At 34.6% G+C, this 16,820-nt stretch overlaps 1 protein-coding gene and 1 pseudogene across 3 annotated transcripts; both read left to right on the top strand.

Moving 5' to 3' along the window:
* Positions 1-357: 357 nt before the first annotated feature.
* LOC140986802 (uncharacterized) lies at positions 358-2,425 on the top strand (annotated as a pseudogene).
* Positions 2,426-5,509: 3,084 nt separating this feature from the next.
* Positions 5,510-12,538, top strand: LOC140986980 (protein gamma response 1-like). Of its 3 annotated transcripts, none has more exons than XM_073455402.1 (3): positions 5,510-5,705; positions 10,165-11,470; positions 11,754-12,538. In XM_073455402.1, exons 2-3 carry the CDS (start codon positions 10,165-10,167, stop codon positions 12,455-12,457), a joined length of 2,010 nt encoding a protein of 669 aa, XP_073311503.1. In that variant the 5' UTR covers positions 5,510-5,705; the 3' UTR covers positions 12,458-12,538. The 3 variants fall into 3 exon arrangements, with proteins under 3 accessions (XP_073311503.1, XP_073311501.1, XP_073311502.1); XM_073455400.1 differs by having other exon boundaries at positions 10,126-11,470; XM_073455401.1 differs by lacking the exon at positions 5,510-5,705 and adding an exon at positions 8,891-9,652 and having other exon boundaries at positions 10,126-11,470.
* Positions 12,539-16,820: the final 4,282 nt, after the last annotated feature.

Below are 16,820 nucleotides of genomic sequence, written 5' to 3'. Positions count from 1 at the left end.
CCAAATTTTTATTCTAAAAACCTTCTATAAATATGGATAAGAACAAAAAAAGAGTACTTTTCGTCAAATAAATAGCATATCTACTTACTTCTATCTACTTAAAGCGCGCTGTCTCTCAAAATGGCTAGTTTTCTTCCGGTTGCAGGTAAAAAAAACATACACGTGGCATGAGCTTTTTCTTACACGGCATCAGGGAACGGGAACTTGACAATTCGATCGTTCCGCCATGCCTCGTAACAAGGAGAAAGATCAATCAATGCTGGACCGCTTCATTTCCACGAAAGAGGGTGAGCAGAAGAGCTTTTTCTTCCCCGACATCGGAGGACGGGAACTAACTGATAATTCAATCGTTCTTCCATGGCTCGTAACGAGGCGAAAGCTCAATTGATGCTGACCCGCTTGATTTCCATGAAAGAGGACAGAAGAAGCCCAAAGAGCGCCACCCCTACCTCGCGTTCGAGTGCCGAGATTTGGCGGAGCCCGACAAGTGGCACCAGAAAATCATGCGACAGATCGGGCGAAAAGCTGCTGAAATCCAGAAGGAAAGCCTCGGAGAGCACCGGCTCAGAGGCTTGAATGACGAGACCAGTAAATTGATTAGAGAGAAAACGCATTGGGAGAGGTGTATTGTTGAGCTTGGGGGGGAAATTCACGCGAGGTATTAAGTGAAGATGACTGGTTTAGATGGAACCATCGTGGGCGTTCCGAATCCAGGTGGGCGTGGGCTAGGATATAGGTATTTTGGGGTGACTAAGAAGTTGCCCGATGTCAAGGAGTTGTTCGAGAAGCCGAGTTGCGGAAAAGGTGTACACGGTAATTTTTATTGTTCAAGTTTGCTGGTCGAGTGAAGAATTGAGGCACTGTGTGTGTTTTCTTTCTTTTTTTGTTTCTTAGGGCGAGGTTTGGAGTTTATGATAGTGATATATTATGTTCTTGTTATGATAATGATTTTGTTTGTTTTGCACATTTAGAAACCAAGAGATTTTTTCCCGAGATGGCCGCGTAATAAAAAAATTTATTGGGTACACATTCCGATTATAGGTGCATAAAATGTTTGATATATTATGTTCATGTTAATCTGTTATGATAATGGTTTTGTTTGTTTTGCTCATTTAGAAACCAAGAGATTTTTTTTCGAGATGGACACGTTATTAAAAAATTTATTGGGTAAACAGTCCGATTATAAGTTGCATAAAATATTTAGATTTTCTGAGATGGTTGTCTCAAGTTAACTTCTTTAGTATACTTTTTCACAACACAAATAACAGGTTTCTGAATTAGATGCATGGTTAAATTTTATGGGAACCGATTTCTGTGAACTGGACTACTATGTTGGCCATATATGCCTTTATATTACTAACTAACTTGATATATACGTTAAGAAACTCATATTCTCTATTGTCTTGTTCGATTGTTTATTTAAGTGAACGTGTAGAATCATATCCTTGACGACTGAAACATGTGCTGTAATTTTTTTAGACTACGAAAGTCATTATGGTTTTCTAATTTGTGTAATTATCTTACTGAAATCGCCTTGCTATTTTATTTTATTTCTGTATGGCACTTGAGCTAATGTAGCTCATGCACATTATCCGCAGGTATGACATTTATAAAAGGATAGATGCAAGCTATTAATGTTATAGGGATGGTGAGGATGAGATCTCGGAGAAGTTGGAAGCCAGCAGAGAAAAAAATGAGGGCTGCAGCTCTGGAGGATTGGATGGAGATGGAAAAGATAAAGAAAGAAGCAAGGAGGGCAGCGAAAGTGGAGAGGTGACAGACATGGGCAATGTGTCCAACATATTACTTGAGGAAGAGGATGTGGTGGAGGAAGAGAAGATGAATAAGAAGTTGAAAGAGAAGAAAGAGAAGGAAAATGAATTTGTTGCGCATGTGCCACTGCAAAATGAGAAGGAAATTGGAAGGATGGTGCTGGAAAAGAGAAAGCAGGATATCTTTGACAAATACATAAGGAATGCGCTGCAGGAGGAGATGACTGAAGCAAAGACCTTGCTTAATATACAGAGGTAGATGGTATGGTGTACTTTTCACTTCACTTGGCTTAATGTTGCTGTTATTTTTTCAACATGTTTAGTTGGTTGATGTATTCATTGATTGACGATCATTGTCTCTTCTTTACATTGGGATCCTTGGTCTTTTTATTCTTGTTCATGCCATAAAATTCTTTCTTTGGTTTTTCTCTTTAGGTTCAAATCAACAGTTAGGGACAAGGATTGGTCTAGGCTTGTAATAATAGGAGCAGGACTCACATTTTGTACTTTCTAGGTATAAATTTTTGGAAAACATAATGTAAATTATATGTGAATTATGATGTGGTTATGTTATTTTACAAAGTATGGTGTGATATCTACAGTTTATTGATGTTTTGATGACTAAATCCAAGCGAGGTATAGCTCTTTTATCGTTTGGGAAAAAAAGTTAAAGATATTAAGGAAATTAAAGATATGGTTATGGTAGTTTAAATATGAGATTAAAGGCCTTACATTTGTTGTATGCAAACATATGCAACTTAAGTGCATGTAATCTTGACATTGGATTTTGTTTGTAATGTGTACATTTACAAAAATATTTTATACCTACTTTCTTATCAACACAACTATCTACACATTATATAACATTAAAATTCCCGAAAATACAAATGTTTAGACCAGTTTAAAAATATTGTATACCAGTAAAATATGTCAATTGTTAACATACGATAAAAACAAAGTCACAACATATATTTATACATGTTATAAATAATAATTATTTTCCCAGTGTTAATTAGTTAAAACAACCTTTTCTTCTAAATGTTTCTTCAATGATTTCAAACACTTATAATTTATGTACATGTACGTTCGAACATAGATTCTATGTATGATATTATTACAACTCAAACATTCACAATGTAACTACATAAAAGATCAAGAGTGGATCTAATGTATAATGCTATAAATATGTAAAGGTTATTATCCGCTAAAAAAAACTGTGATAATACTATGAATATGTGGAGGTTATTAGCTACATAAAAGATCAACTGTTTTTTAAAAATTCGGAATTTTATTTGAAATTTTATTTACTTATGCATATAAATACCTTAAACTCAAAAAAAAAAAAAAAACAAATACAATATAGTTGCAAAATTATTACCTCACAAAATTACATTTCATTATCACATATTTTTATGTATCATATTTAAAAATTTCCAAGTGTTTCAAAAACTCTAAATAATTTTTGTTATATATAAAATTCTCAATAAATATACCTTAAGCTTTGTAGCATATTTATCTTTATACATAGATGAACATTAAACTGCTCAGTTAGTTAAAATGATTTCATTTTATCATAGTTTTTCCCATCAATTTTCTCCCTCTTTAAAAGATTTTTTTTTCAATTATATGACTTTAATATATTTTTTTCCTTTTTCGTAACTCGATACTTTTACATTGTTTATATCAAAAATTTATTTAAATCTACAGCTTTTTGCTCAACGTTTCCATCTCACCACCTAACATTAACATTATGATCCACTTTCAATCTTATATACATTCTCAGGAAATATACACAAGTTTTTTTCCAGAATATATTTGAATCTTTTTTATATTATCTCATGTGTTTTTAAAGTTTGTAATTTATGTCAATTTCATAAAAATGATAAAAGTCTATTTTATTAAATGTAAATTCATATTACATACGTACATATATAGAAAAATAAAATAAATATACAACTTTTTTATATTCTTCTTCTTCTATCATTAAACAATTACCCTCTATGCTATGTGATTCCCAATTCAGTTCAATGATTATCCTAATTCTCATATTACTCTCAACTTCTTATCATATTTTTTACTAAAAAAGTGAAGAAGACGCATAGATAGCCTACAAGCTCACATATTCCAGCTGTTTTACTTTCATTTAAATTTTTAAAGAAAATTTATTTTATACCTATCAATATAGCATTATCATTACTGTTATAATTTTTATCATTATATTCGTTGTCGTCAGCATCATCGTAATAAATAAAATTTATTCCGAAAATATTAAATGTATTATACTTAATTTATTTAAATACTTTTTATATTTTTAGATAGTGAAGGGCATTTCTTCTTCTATTCTATCATATGCATAGGTACTGATCATTCATACTATACATGCTATATTATAATTTCTCAATAACCATCATTTGCTAGCTACAGATTCAATATATAAACCAAATTCAATGGAAAACAATCTTACTGTATGTGTATCGAATGTGGACAATGTCAATACAACTATCCATTTCAGAAAGAAATTGAAGAACTAATAAGAAGATTTTACTACATCCCAGTATGGGACATCACCTTACGAAGAGTGCTTAACATAGAATCAAAGCTCTTGCTCTTGCTAGACTATGCAACAGGCATTGAGACAACCCTAAATACCCACGAGCTCCATCAAAACAGCCATATACATTAAATTAATAATAAAATCTTTATCTTATGGTACCGAATATGCTTTTTCGTTGTACATGTGTGTAAACGTATTATAAACTTTAGTTTATGCTTGATCAAACCAACGTATATAAAAAATGAACTCAACATCGTTACTCTGTGCATTTAATTTTTATTTTCCTCATAGTACATCAACCACTTCCCTGTTAATTTCTTTTGCTTACATGTTACTGACCTGTACTTTCTTCTCAATATGAGCTCCAAACAATTTTTATTCATATACTTTAATTTCTTTTATTAGTCCCTCGTTATAGTCATCTACTTAGCTGTCTTGTCAATTAAATTAACTCATGTTTAAATATAATAAAAACTCGAGGTTACAAAATTCATAAATACGTCAACTAAATTCTCAACAAAAAAAAATTTATGTCTATTGAAATAATGTCTACATTAACAAGTTTTCAAATTTTTTTGAGTACACTGAGATTTTATGTGCTCTTATCGATTGTTTAATTTATTTGCGAATTTATAATAACTTATTTATGGAGTAGATCCCTCATTATATTTTAAGATGAGTAAATACTTTATATTCAATTTGAGACATGTTATTAAATTTCACCTATTTGAACACCAACTCAATCTTTTTCCTAACTATTTTCACTTTTACAAATTTCTTGTTTTCCATATTTTTCACTTTGTTAAGCACATTGTCAAATTAAAATACTAATCGTTTGAGTACGGATATAGAAGAACATAAAAAAAATACTATGTTCATGATAATTATAGCTTTTAAATTTACATTATTAGATAAAACTTACACAAATATAAACTTGTGATTAGTTACTCTGAAAAAAATATAAATACTCATATGTTATACTGTAAACTTGGATAGGATACCTCAAGAATTGAGGTGCTCATACTTAGTAATTCATAAAGCCCATACTTAGTAATTCATAAAGTCTCGAACTAATCGTTTTTTGCTTCTCTTTTAAGAAAATCAAATGGTTACAAATATAAAATTGACCTTTAAAATAATAATTATTTTGTGCTTTTCAAATAGATATTCTCCCGCGCCTTGTCATATCTCGCTGTGGAATTTGGGATTTAGGGTTCAACATTTGTTCGCACTGATAACTTTCATCTCCGCAATCGCCCGTGAGCAAATTCATCTCTCGCGATAATCATATAGAGAGATCTAGCAGCTGGTCAAATTTCTGCAGCATTTGCTGAGTTGTGCGTCTACAATTACATCTAATTTGAAGTCAGATTTCTGAGGTATACTACTTGACCTTGGGTGGTTTCCGACTGTCTGTAAATCTTTTGAGCAGCCACTTTTCTTTTGTTGTTACTTTTTTTTTTAATTGTTGGAGCGATTCCTATTAGCTGCAAAATTTCAGCTTGTAGCATTCGGCTAAATGGCGTTTTGTGATTAACGGCGGAGCTAATTTAGGTGTCCCATTTAGGCTGAAACCTATTGCTTTTGTTGTTTGAGACACCAAAGTAAATTACAAAATATGGAAGAAAATGTGATCACAAACCTTGACTGGTTTTTTCTGATTTTCCATAGCAGATTACGGAAGTGAATAAAGAAAAAAAACAATAAATCTTGTTGAAAATCGAAAATCACGAAGGCGTGACATTTCTCGGATATTTGGGCTGGATTTTAAGCCCCACGCTTTTGAACGCAATTTCTAATTCTCTTTATGAGATAAAGAGATTTAATGGAGACAAATATAAAATAATCAATTGGTCCAAGACTCTCATATACAACATATTTATGGTGTAATCAAGTGAGGGAAACATATGTCCCTTCACATTCTAGCATTCCATATACTCATTAGGTGATAAATATGCCATCATCCAACCATTTGCATCACTTCTCTTTTGAGCAAAATCTCTTAAAGTCCATACCTGAGTTCATATTAGGCGTTAATGTTATGAAATTTAGTTCATAGAATTCAACGAGTCATAGAGTAGACTCAGTAACGTAAAGAGGAGTATGTGCTGCTGGACAGTAGGAGTATCTACTATATAGAACTGAATGTTCTTACTGTCATAGTATTTTGAAAGATTTGTTTTACTCTGTTTTTCGACAAGAAATCCATCATTTGATAATACATACTCTCGACGCATAGCTTCCAAACCGCTAGCTGCTCTTCATCGCATAATTAGGATAGGACTACTTCAAAGTTGTCAAAGGCGCGCCTCAGGCGCTAGGCGGAGCTTCAGCGCCTTAGATGACAACCAGGCGACGTGCATGGCTGGGCGAGCGCCTTTAGCGCCTGAGGCGCGCCTTTCTCCAGGCGACGGGCGGTCCAGGCGTTCCGCCTCTTTGCAGCAGGCTTCTCCTTTATTTTTTAATGACCCAAAGCCCAACTAAATAAGCCCATAACTAATTTCAGCCCATAAGTAATTTATTTTAAAAAAGTAGCCTAGTTTTGCATGTCGATACGTATTCTATTCCTACAATCGTCCAAAGGCCCGCCGATTGAAGCTTCTGCGCAGTACGCACCAATCTCTTTCTGCCGATTGAAGCTTCTGCGCTTCCTGGACTGCCGATTGAAGGCTCCTGCCTCCTGAAGCCAAAACTTCTGTAAGTGAATTCTTCTATTTCAACTTTCAAGTAATATTATTATGCAGAGTGCTTATTTTAGAAAGTGGTGGATGGTGATGTGGATGAAATGATTGAAGCCATAGGTCAGTACGAGCCAAACAAAATGTGGTGGATGGTGATGTGGATGAAATGATTGAATTAGAAAGTGATTGATCTGAGTCTAGATTGTTTTGGAAAAATTAAATTGTCTAGCATAAGATTTGAATGTGTTGATTTATCGACAATATTGAGATATTTTTGTTTTTTGTTACTTGAAGCTTTATATATTTAGGTTTTCATATAGTTCATTATTATTAATAGTTGATTTTTAGTAGAACATAAATATATATTACATTCTCTCTTTATTATCGCCTCGTGGCTAGGCGATCGCCTTTTGTCGCCTAGGCGTTCGGGCGCTAGGCAGTGGCTCATCGCCTTGACGTCGCCTAGCGCCTTGACAACTATGGACTACTTTTGATGCTGTCACAAGTCATGACTGAGAAGTTTGGATAAGTATGATAAAACCTTGTGGCTCATGGCTCCTCGCTTCACCTCTTGGCATTAGTAGAGATTTGGAATTAGAGGCTCTACCTTGGTATGGAAAGGAGCAATTCGAAAGAAGAAAGAACTGGATAGGACCTCCTGTACCGCTTCTGACTCGGATCCTCGCTGAACTAGGTGTAATATGGTGGTTAATCGTTGTTCTGGCTTTGATAAAATAAGGGACAATAAATGTTTTTTGATTTGAATTGATATTTAACTGTTATCTTTGGCCCTTCCCAATGGGAGCTGCAAGTGGAGTCTCACATTAGTTTAAATTAGAGGAATATTTGAAATTCTTTATTTTACAATTCATACTCTGTTAAGGGACTACTCATAGTTTTTAAAGGCGAGAGCCTCTGAGGCTAGAGGCGCCAGCGGGTTACGCGCACCTGGGCTCATATTTGAAGCCCCAGTAAGAGCGTTTGAATGGGTTTTTTCCCCTCTTTTTTGAAAAAAATAAGCTCACCTTAGGAAAATCATATGTTTTCTCTTTTAAAAAAAAATTAATTGAGCTTTATTTCCTAAAATATTTGAAAATTACATATATAGATAAATAGCAAATATAAACTAGGATCTAAATTGTCAATCAACATTAAACTAGAATCTAAATTGATTGATTGGACAAATTAGTGGAGAAAATCCCTGCACTTACAATGATATGATAGAAAATAAAAGTAAAGAAAAAAATCTGCTAGTAATAGGAGATTCTTTAACTACACAACATACTAAAAATAAAATCTCAATAATCTATTGCAGAAAAATTAAAATAATGCAGAAATCTGCCAGTAACGAAAGATAATATATTTTGCCATAAAATAGTTGTAGTAGATAAATATATTTTTGTGATATAATATTTTTTCTTAGCTTAATTATTTCAATAATAATGTTTTGTAATATAATAGTAGTAAAATGTATTTTTCTGAAAAATTATTGTGCACCTTGTTTTGATAAGGAGTGTGCCTCGCCTTGCATCTCATGTTCCAGGACCCCTTTGATGCTTAGTGCACTTTGCACCTTGCACCTTGCACCTTTAACAACTATGAGAATACTAACTATTTTCATTTAAATTCTGATTAAAGTTCCTATTCAGATATTTTAATGACAAATTACGAATCCATGCTCTGTATGGTCAAGGTCAACGCAATCAAATTTATTTACTTTTTTTTTCTTTTTTTATCGAGACTGTGTTTGTTGTGGAGATCTCCAGATCAGTTTATAATGTTTAAAAGGCAAATGATTCTAGAAAATTTTATGTATTTACTGGTGGAAAACGCTTTCGGCTCTTATCTAAGTCGGTGAGCAGTTTTGAGGCTGGTGACGTGCAATTTATTGGAAGAATAGCATTAGTCAGCGCTGGTAAAGTGTTAGGATGGTCAATTTTAGTACCTTTTATCATTGTAAAATCCTTCCAATAATAAATGCAAAGATGCTTCTGCACTGTCCATTACTAAAGTTTACACCAATACTTTTATTCTGATTCCTATGTTTTGTTCTATCGAGTTCATCTTTTCGACTTAATAGTGTTGTGTTATGATAGAGAATAATGATCGACGATCACAGCAAAAAAGGAGATTACCCAACGATAGGAGCTAATAATATTGAAATAAAATGCAATATTCCCAGAGTTAAACTCTATAATACAAATATACCCTAGCCACAGCTAGTAAAACTCAAAAACACAACGATAACCAAATGATTCTACTGATGATATGCTTCTTCACTTTATACGCCACTTCACTCTTCACGTGGAGGTGGAGGTCCCCTCCTCTTTCTCTCATAGACATATTTTATAATTGGCCTTTCTTCCAGGGCTGGGACTGTTTCATGATTGTCATTCCTTTCTTCATAAATTGAAGTATCCTCCTGATTTGGGCCTATCTTAGTAGGGCATGTAGCATGTTGACGTGCCACGTGCATGGGATCAACCATGACTTGGACCCATACGAGTTATTCCACTCCATTTGTCGTGTCAATTAGAAACTTCAAACTTTAAAGTAAATCTTATTTGAAATTGGACCAGATCCAATCCCCTTTGAAGTCTTGCTGGAATTCGCTCAGATTAACTATTTTCTCGGATGTCGCTGAAGTTGGATTTTTTGCTCTATGAGAGATCTCTTATGTTTTTCAGCAGATTTGCAAGTTCTGTGCGTGTGTGACTGTGTGTTTGTGCTGGAGTGATGCTTTTGTGCTGGAATGCTTTCAGGATAATCTATCTTCCCTGAAACCGTGTATCATGGATGTTGCCGGACCAATCTATAATATAAATTACTCCAGGTTTCACAAAAATTGAGAAAGATGCATTGTATGATGGCTGAAATTTATTGAACCTTTAAATTGTCACAAGTACTTGATAAATATGATGGATACAAATTTAGCAAATATTCATGGCTGCAGAAGCCATAAACACATTCCTGTTGTAAGTAAAATTCTGGAAAGATTGCCCACACAATTTTTAGGTTAAATATGTAATTTTGATCTCTTTGGTTACGAGATTAATAAAAGAAAGTTCATTTTATTGCTGCTACTTGGAGCTTGTATTAATGAGGGTCCCCACTGCAGGAAATCAAGTGATTTTCACTTTCCTCTGACTTTCTTCAGATGGCAGACGAATTCCAAAAGTCTCCAAGGTCAGGATATCCTGCAGACGGTCCTGATGCAAAATATCTTTCTGGACTAAGTACAATACTGGTTGCTACAATCCAGGAAGCAAAAGACAGGATTTCCCAGATAGAATACATATTCTGCAGTCAACTTTTTCCTAATTTTCACTTGAAAACTCAGAGCCTGCAGAAATTATATTCTGAGGCGAGGGAAGCTGCAGAAGATGCATATAAAGAAAAGGAAAAAGACTTGCTGCTTCAAATCAAGAAGCTCCAGTGTGAAAAGAAGCAGGTTATGGAAGAAAAAGCTGATGAGTTTAATGACTGGAGCCAAGTACATAAAAATTTGCAGAAGGTTATTGATTCAAAAGAGTCCCTGATACTACGACATGAGAACACAATTAAAGAGGTTGAAGAAAAGAATATCATAATCTTGAAAAAGCAATTGTTTCTGGAGGCTGAAACTGAGAAGTTGCAACTTGAGCTGGTGAAGAAGTCTGAGGAAGTTGATGAGGTAATGAAAATGCTCAACAGGCTTCTTCAAACAAATCAATCATGTGCCTCTGTACAGAAAGGTATACAGTTGAAGGAGTATAAAGAGAAGGCAAATGAATTCATTTCAGAACTTGAAAATAAGGGGTGGAAATTTGATGAGTTGCTGTCAGGACTCCGAGAAAAGACGCAAGAGGTAGAGAATGGGAGGAAATTGCAAGAAAATTTACTTAAAAAAATTGAATATCAAGCCTCAGAGATAATGAATAACGACCAGCTAGTGAATAAGTATGTGAAGGAGAATAGTTTTCTCACATCCAAAATGGGGAGTTTGGTGAAGTGTGTTGATGAACTGGAAAAAGAACTTTTGAAGAAAAATAATGAGTTGGAGGAGGAAAAAAAGGTGCAGGGTCAGTTGTTCCTACAGATTGATTCATTTAGTTTTGAAAGGGCAAATAGAGGGACAGAATTGGAAGGATTTGAGAACGAGAGGAGATTGCTTTTGGATAAACAGAAAGTTCTAGAGGAAACAATTGATTATCTTCAGCTAATTATTTCCGAGAAAAGTAAAGAGCCTTCTACTGGAATGGAATTGCATGGAAAATTATTGCAGCAGTTTGAAGCTAAAGATTCTGAATTACCGTCTGAAAGGAAACATCAGGACCTTATTGATCGTTATAAGAAACTGAAATCTCAGTACAACTATGTGTGCAAAAAACTTGGTCTTACCCCAGAAAATATGCTCTCCCATGACAAAATAGAAGATGACAGTGAAAAATTCAGACATGAGCAGACTCCCACAACTTCACGTGGTAAGTTCAATGATTGTGCTTTTCTGGTATGGAAGTTTACTTCCTTTCAGCACATGGATTACATCATTTTCCCCCACATATTTAAAATGGACTGGTCGGAAATATAAACTGATCACCATCGTTTTCTAGTTGAGCAGCATGTAGTAGATTAATTTGAGGAGGTTTACTGTTTTCGATCCTCTATTTTTTTACGGTACCAATCTATGCATTTAAGATGTATTTGGCTTTCTTTCTGCATACACAACAAAGTTTTGACTGCTAATGTCAGCATTTCTGGTTTCAGATATTGGGAACAAGGCTTCAAACCCTGTCGATGCTGCTAATGAAGTAACCGGACCACAGGAAGAACAAGAACTATTGCCGGACCGCAAAGGAACTCTATTAATTGAGAGAACAAACCCAGCATCATCATCTACCACAAGCGCTTCAGTTTCACCAAAATGTCCGAGTGGTATAAAGTCATACCTTCCAGGTGGTCCAAAACGCCCTATCTCGTATTGGAGGGATACGAGGTCCCATCAGAGCCGTCTGGGACCTGATCCACATGATGATTTCCTTGATACTCCACTGGAGAATGTGAATGAAAATTGGGGAAAAGTAATAAGGGAGGAAACACACAAATGTACTAAACAGGATATAAAGAATAACAAGTTTAGTAACTCTGATGATGACGAAACACAGGACATGAATATTGATCCTGAGCCACGAAGAAGACAAATGTCACCTTCATCTCGCGGAACTTCGGGTTTTAAGTATGTAGAACCTGCAAGAAAAAAGTCTGACAGGGAAAACCTGAAAGGCATGGAATGCAAGCAATGCAAGAAGTTTTATGATGCTGTTCTCCCTAATGGAGAAGAAATTGCCGATGGGAGCCGGAAAAATATGCGCTGCGAGCACCACAATGAAGTTTCAAGACATCGATACAGGTATGCACCTCCTTTGACTCCCGAAGGATTTTGGAATATTGGATTTGAATCTGAAATGTAAGTTCCTTTGCTTTTTAATCATGATGTAATATCAATTGTGATACCAATTAAAAATAAAATCATTTTCATTATTGAATCAAGAAAATGGCAACCATTATAGAATTTGGAAGAAGCATTACCAAATTTCGTTGTTCTTTCCTACATCAGTTTGAACTAAAGATTGGCCGGTAAACCAAACTCAAGATAAGTGTTGCAGGAAATCAAATATGAGGAAATGCAAATACTTACAAACACCGATTTCTCCGAGCTATTTCTGAAAATAATTGTTGCATGTTTGCATAACTAAATATTATTGATGCAATTAAGCACATGTTTCAGATATATTAAACATATTAATACAATGTTTCTTGTAGACGTTCCAATAGGTTATACGATGTTCACCTTAAGCGCAGAGTTTGTTCTTATTTCTGATATAAAAAGAGAAGTAAACAGTGAATAAAATTTCCTTAAAATTATTAATGTCAAGGATCCTATACAATGCTTAGCATAAATAGTTCTCAGAGTTGAAAAGAATTTAGACAAAAACTTGTGTGAGACGGTCTCACGGGTCGTCTTTGTGAGACGGATCTCTTATTTGGGTCATCCATGAAAAAGTATTAATTTTTATGTTAAGAGTATTACTTTTTATTGTGAATATGGGTAGGATTGACCCGTCTCACATATTAAGATCCGTGAGACGGTCTCACATGAGACCCACTCAAGAATTTATTATCTTATGATTATTATACACATAAACTTTTGATAGTGGAAGTGGATCACTCATTTAAGGAGTTATATTAATGTTAGCGATCTTAGTGATTTTCTGAGTTTATAAATTATAATAATATTTAAGAACTAAATTTTAAGTTTGCATGAAAATTTTTTAGTTTTTTTTTTCCATTTTTGTAAAGTTTGTATAAAGGCCTATATTACACAATATATATTTATCGATTGAAGGACTCGGATTAAATTAAAAAGAGGATTAAACTATTGATATAGGAGTCATATATATATATATATATATATAAAAGGAAGCTTAATGTTATTTTAACATTCGAGTAACATAAAGTAAAAATCATAAATAAATAAAATTTGATTTTTGGTGTCTTGTGTGTGAAACCTCATAAATGAACACTTTACACCCTAGATGTCCTCATATTATCATGTTTACACACTATACATCATCATAGAGCTAACACCACGGGCCAGTAATGACAAAAATCGATTGTCTGCGATGATAAAAACCGATTGTGAGCTGACTCGTTGATGTCCTCACTCAGCATTAGGGGTGGGCAATCGGATCGGGATTTTCGGGTTCCACCCGACCCGAAACCGACCGGGTGCAATTTTCGGGTAAAATCGGGTAAATTACCCGAACCCTACTATATTTTAATCGGATCGGGCTCGGATATAGAGTTAGTACTCGAATTACCCGATCGAGTACCCGATTGTTTTAAAAAAAAATATGGGCTTATAATTGGACCGGTCCAGTTTAATAAATTGGACCGGTTTAGTTTAAAAAAAACATATGGGCTTATAACTGTACGTTTCTCATTCCAAAATCCAAAGCACCGCAAGACTTCTACTTAGAACGAGGGTCGGTGATTGTGACTCTGTGAGCGGCCGTCCCAGGAGTTTCGGATAACCAATTCGAATTACATCGCTATTTCTTGGAGACATGTTGAAATCGACACTGGATTTCTCGAATCTTGGCTTCGGTCGGTGCTTTACAGTTGCTGGTTTGTTATTCTTGAAATTCTGCAAATTGTTCACTACGTGTTTGCTGAATTGCCTGTATCATACATTTATGCTGAAAAGTGAAAACAATCGCATTTTGGATTTATTTGGGAAGAATATATATAATATATATGATTTGTTTTTTTAGATCATATAATAATTTGGTCCCACTCTCCACCAACACTGGCAAATTATGCTATAAGTTTGATTAAAAAATGAATTGCATGTGCTTTCAATATCCGCTTATAAAGGCATACGACAAACCTCAGGAGCCATGTAGCCGAGTGTCCCAGTTTCCCCAGTACTCACGTTATTTGGATTCGAGGCTTCAACTCGAGCAACCCCAAAACCAGCTATTTTTATCGTGCGTGTCTTGTCCAGTAGCATGTTTTCTGTCTTGACGTCTCTGTGAAAAATCTTCTGTGAGTGAAGGTAACTTAACCTACATAGCGACGGGCAAAATCAGCCATACATATAGTCAACAAGACTTGATACGTATCTTGTGTTTTAGGGATGTCATTGTGGTAATTGCTCGTATCTTAAGTGATAATTCTGTTTTAGGGATGTCATTGTGGAAAACAAGAAAAACATGTGTTGCCCGTATCTTAAGTGGTAATTGTTGTCATTGTGTTTTAGGGATGTCATTGTGTTGCTGTCATTGTAGTCACTTACAATTTGATTTTCTTGTTTGATGTAGCGATGTATTGAATCTTGTGGGCTACAATCCGGAACCAGAAAGTGCAATATTCTACTAATCAATTATCAATATATGGAATTTGGATGAATATCTGAAACTCTTTCTTCGCCAAAAATACAACCACAAAGTGACTTATACAAAGAGGTTAGTATGAACATTGATGATAAGGTTGATGAGAAGGATGATAAATTATGTGATTCCAAAAAACGTAATCGAACGGTTGTGTGTAGATCACAATGGTGGGAACACTTTGAAAGGTTTTTTTTGTGAAAATGACGTGAAAATGAGAATGTTCAAAAAGGTAGATGCAAATATTGTACTAGAGAGATTAAAGCTGATCCAAAAGTTCATGACACTAAACCCCTTAAAAACCATTATGAATCATGCAAGAAGAAACCACATGAGGTTGAAACAAATCAAAATAGACTCTCGTTTCAATCAAATCATAAAAGTGATAAAGATGCCTCTTTTGTTAACTGGAGATTTGAGCAACAAAAAGTTAGCGATGCATTGTGTTACATGTTGATTGTGGATGAACTCCCATTCAAGACTGTTGAGAACCCTGGTTTTAGACATTTTTTGTCTGTTGCATGTCCAATGTTTGATATTCCATCACGAAGGACAATAACAAGAAAAACTTACAAGTCATATTTGAGTGAAAAGGCGAAATTACAGCAGTTCATAAAGGATAATTGTCAAAGGATGTGCATTACCACAGAAACATGGACATCTATTCAGAAAGTTAACTACATGTGTCTTACTGCTCATTTTGTTGATGCAAATTGGAATTTACAAAAAAGGATTTTGAACTTTTGCCCAATATCTGGTCATAAAGGTGAAGAAATAGGAAAATGTATTGAGAGATGTTTACTTGATTGGAGTATAGGTACAATTTTTTCTATCACTGTGGATAATGCATCTTCGAATGATGGAGCAATTGTTTATTTGCAAAAGAAATTTGATAATTGGGGAAACAATATTTTGGGTGGAAAATATGTTCATGTAAGGTGTATTGCACATATTATTAATCTCGTTGTGCAGGAGGGTTTGAAAGGAAATGACGAGCATGTAGCTATTTCGCGTGTTAGGGGAGCTGTTAGGTATATACGGAGTTCTCCAGCCAGGTACGAAAGATTTCAAGAGTGTGTTCAGCTTGAAAAAATAGAAATAAATAAGTTGTTGACTCTTGATGTGCCCACCAGATGGAACTCAACATACTTAATGTTAGAATCGGCAATATGTCTTAAAAGAGCATTTGATGCGTATGATGAAGTCGATCGTGCTTTCCGAATTGATCTTTCAAAAAAACCATATGATGGGGTTCCAAATGAGCATGATTGGGAAAGATCCAAGCTTTTGCTGAAATTTTTGAAACATTTTTATAAACTCACTTTGCGTATTTCTGGTTCTTTGTATGTTACATCAAACATTATGTTTCATGAAATTAGTGAGGTTGACATGCTTCTTAAGCAATGGTTGGAGAGTGCTGACTTTGAACTAAGTTTGATGGCAAAAAGAATGAAAGAAAAGTATGATAAGTATTGGGGATCAACTGAGAAAATGAATATGATTTTATATTATGATGTGATCCTTGATCCGCGATATAAGTTGGAGTTTGTTGAATTTTCTTTTGATAGAATGTGTGGCAGTGTTGGGAAAAATGAGACCATGAATACACTTCAAGACACTTCTAAAAGTTTATGCTCTTCATCAAATAGTTCCAACCTTGACTCGCAAGATATGTCTAAGAAATACTTGTGTGAGGCAGACGATAACTCTAAAATGGCTATTAGATTGTCGTTGAAGCAAGAGTTCAAGATGTATAAGAGTGGAGGAAAGGTGAAGTAGTAAAGTCTGAGTTGGAGAAATATTTTGTTGAAGATGTTGAGGAGAAAAAAAAGAACTTTAATATATTGCAATGGTGGAAAGATAATAGTCCCAGGTTTCCCAT

Source organism: Primulina huaijiensis, chromosome 10 (genome assembly GCF_012295235.1).
Source record: "Primulina huaijiensis isolate GDHJ02 chromosome 10, ASM1229523v2, whole genome shotgun sequence".
NCBI lineage: Eukaryota > Viridiplantae > Streptophyta > Magnoliopsida > Lamiales > Gesneriaceae > Primulina > Primulina huaijiensis.
The sequence above is the reverse complement of the archived record's forward strand: the minus strand, read 5'-3'. Positions and strand labels throughout refer to the sequence as shown.

Coding starts and splice junctions, on each gene's coding strand:
- LOC140986980 (XM_073455402.1), top strand. CDS start 10,165: ATGGCAGACGAATTCCAAAAGTCTCCAAGGTCAGGATATCCTGCAGAC. Junction 11,471..11,753: donor GACTCCCACAACTTCACGTG/GTAAGTTCAATG, acceptor TTCTGGTTTCAG/ATATTGGGAACAAGGCTTCA.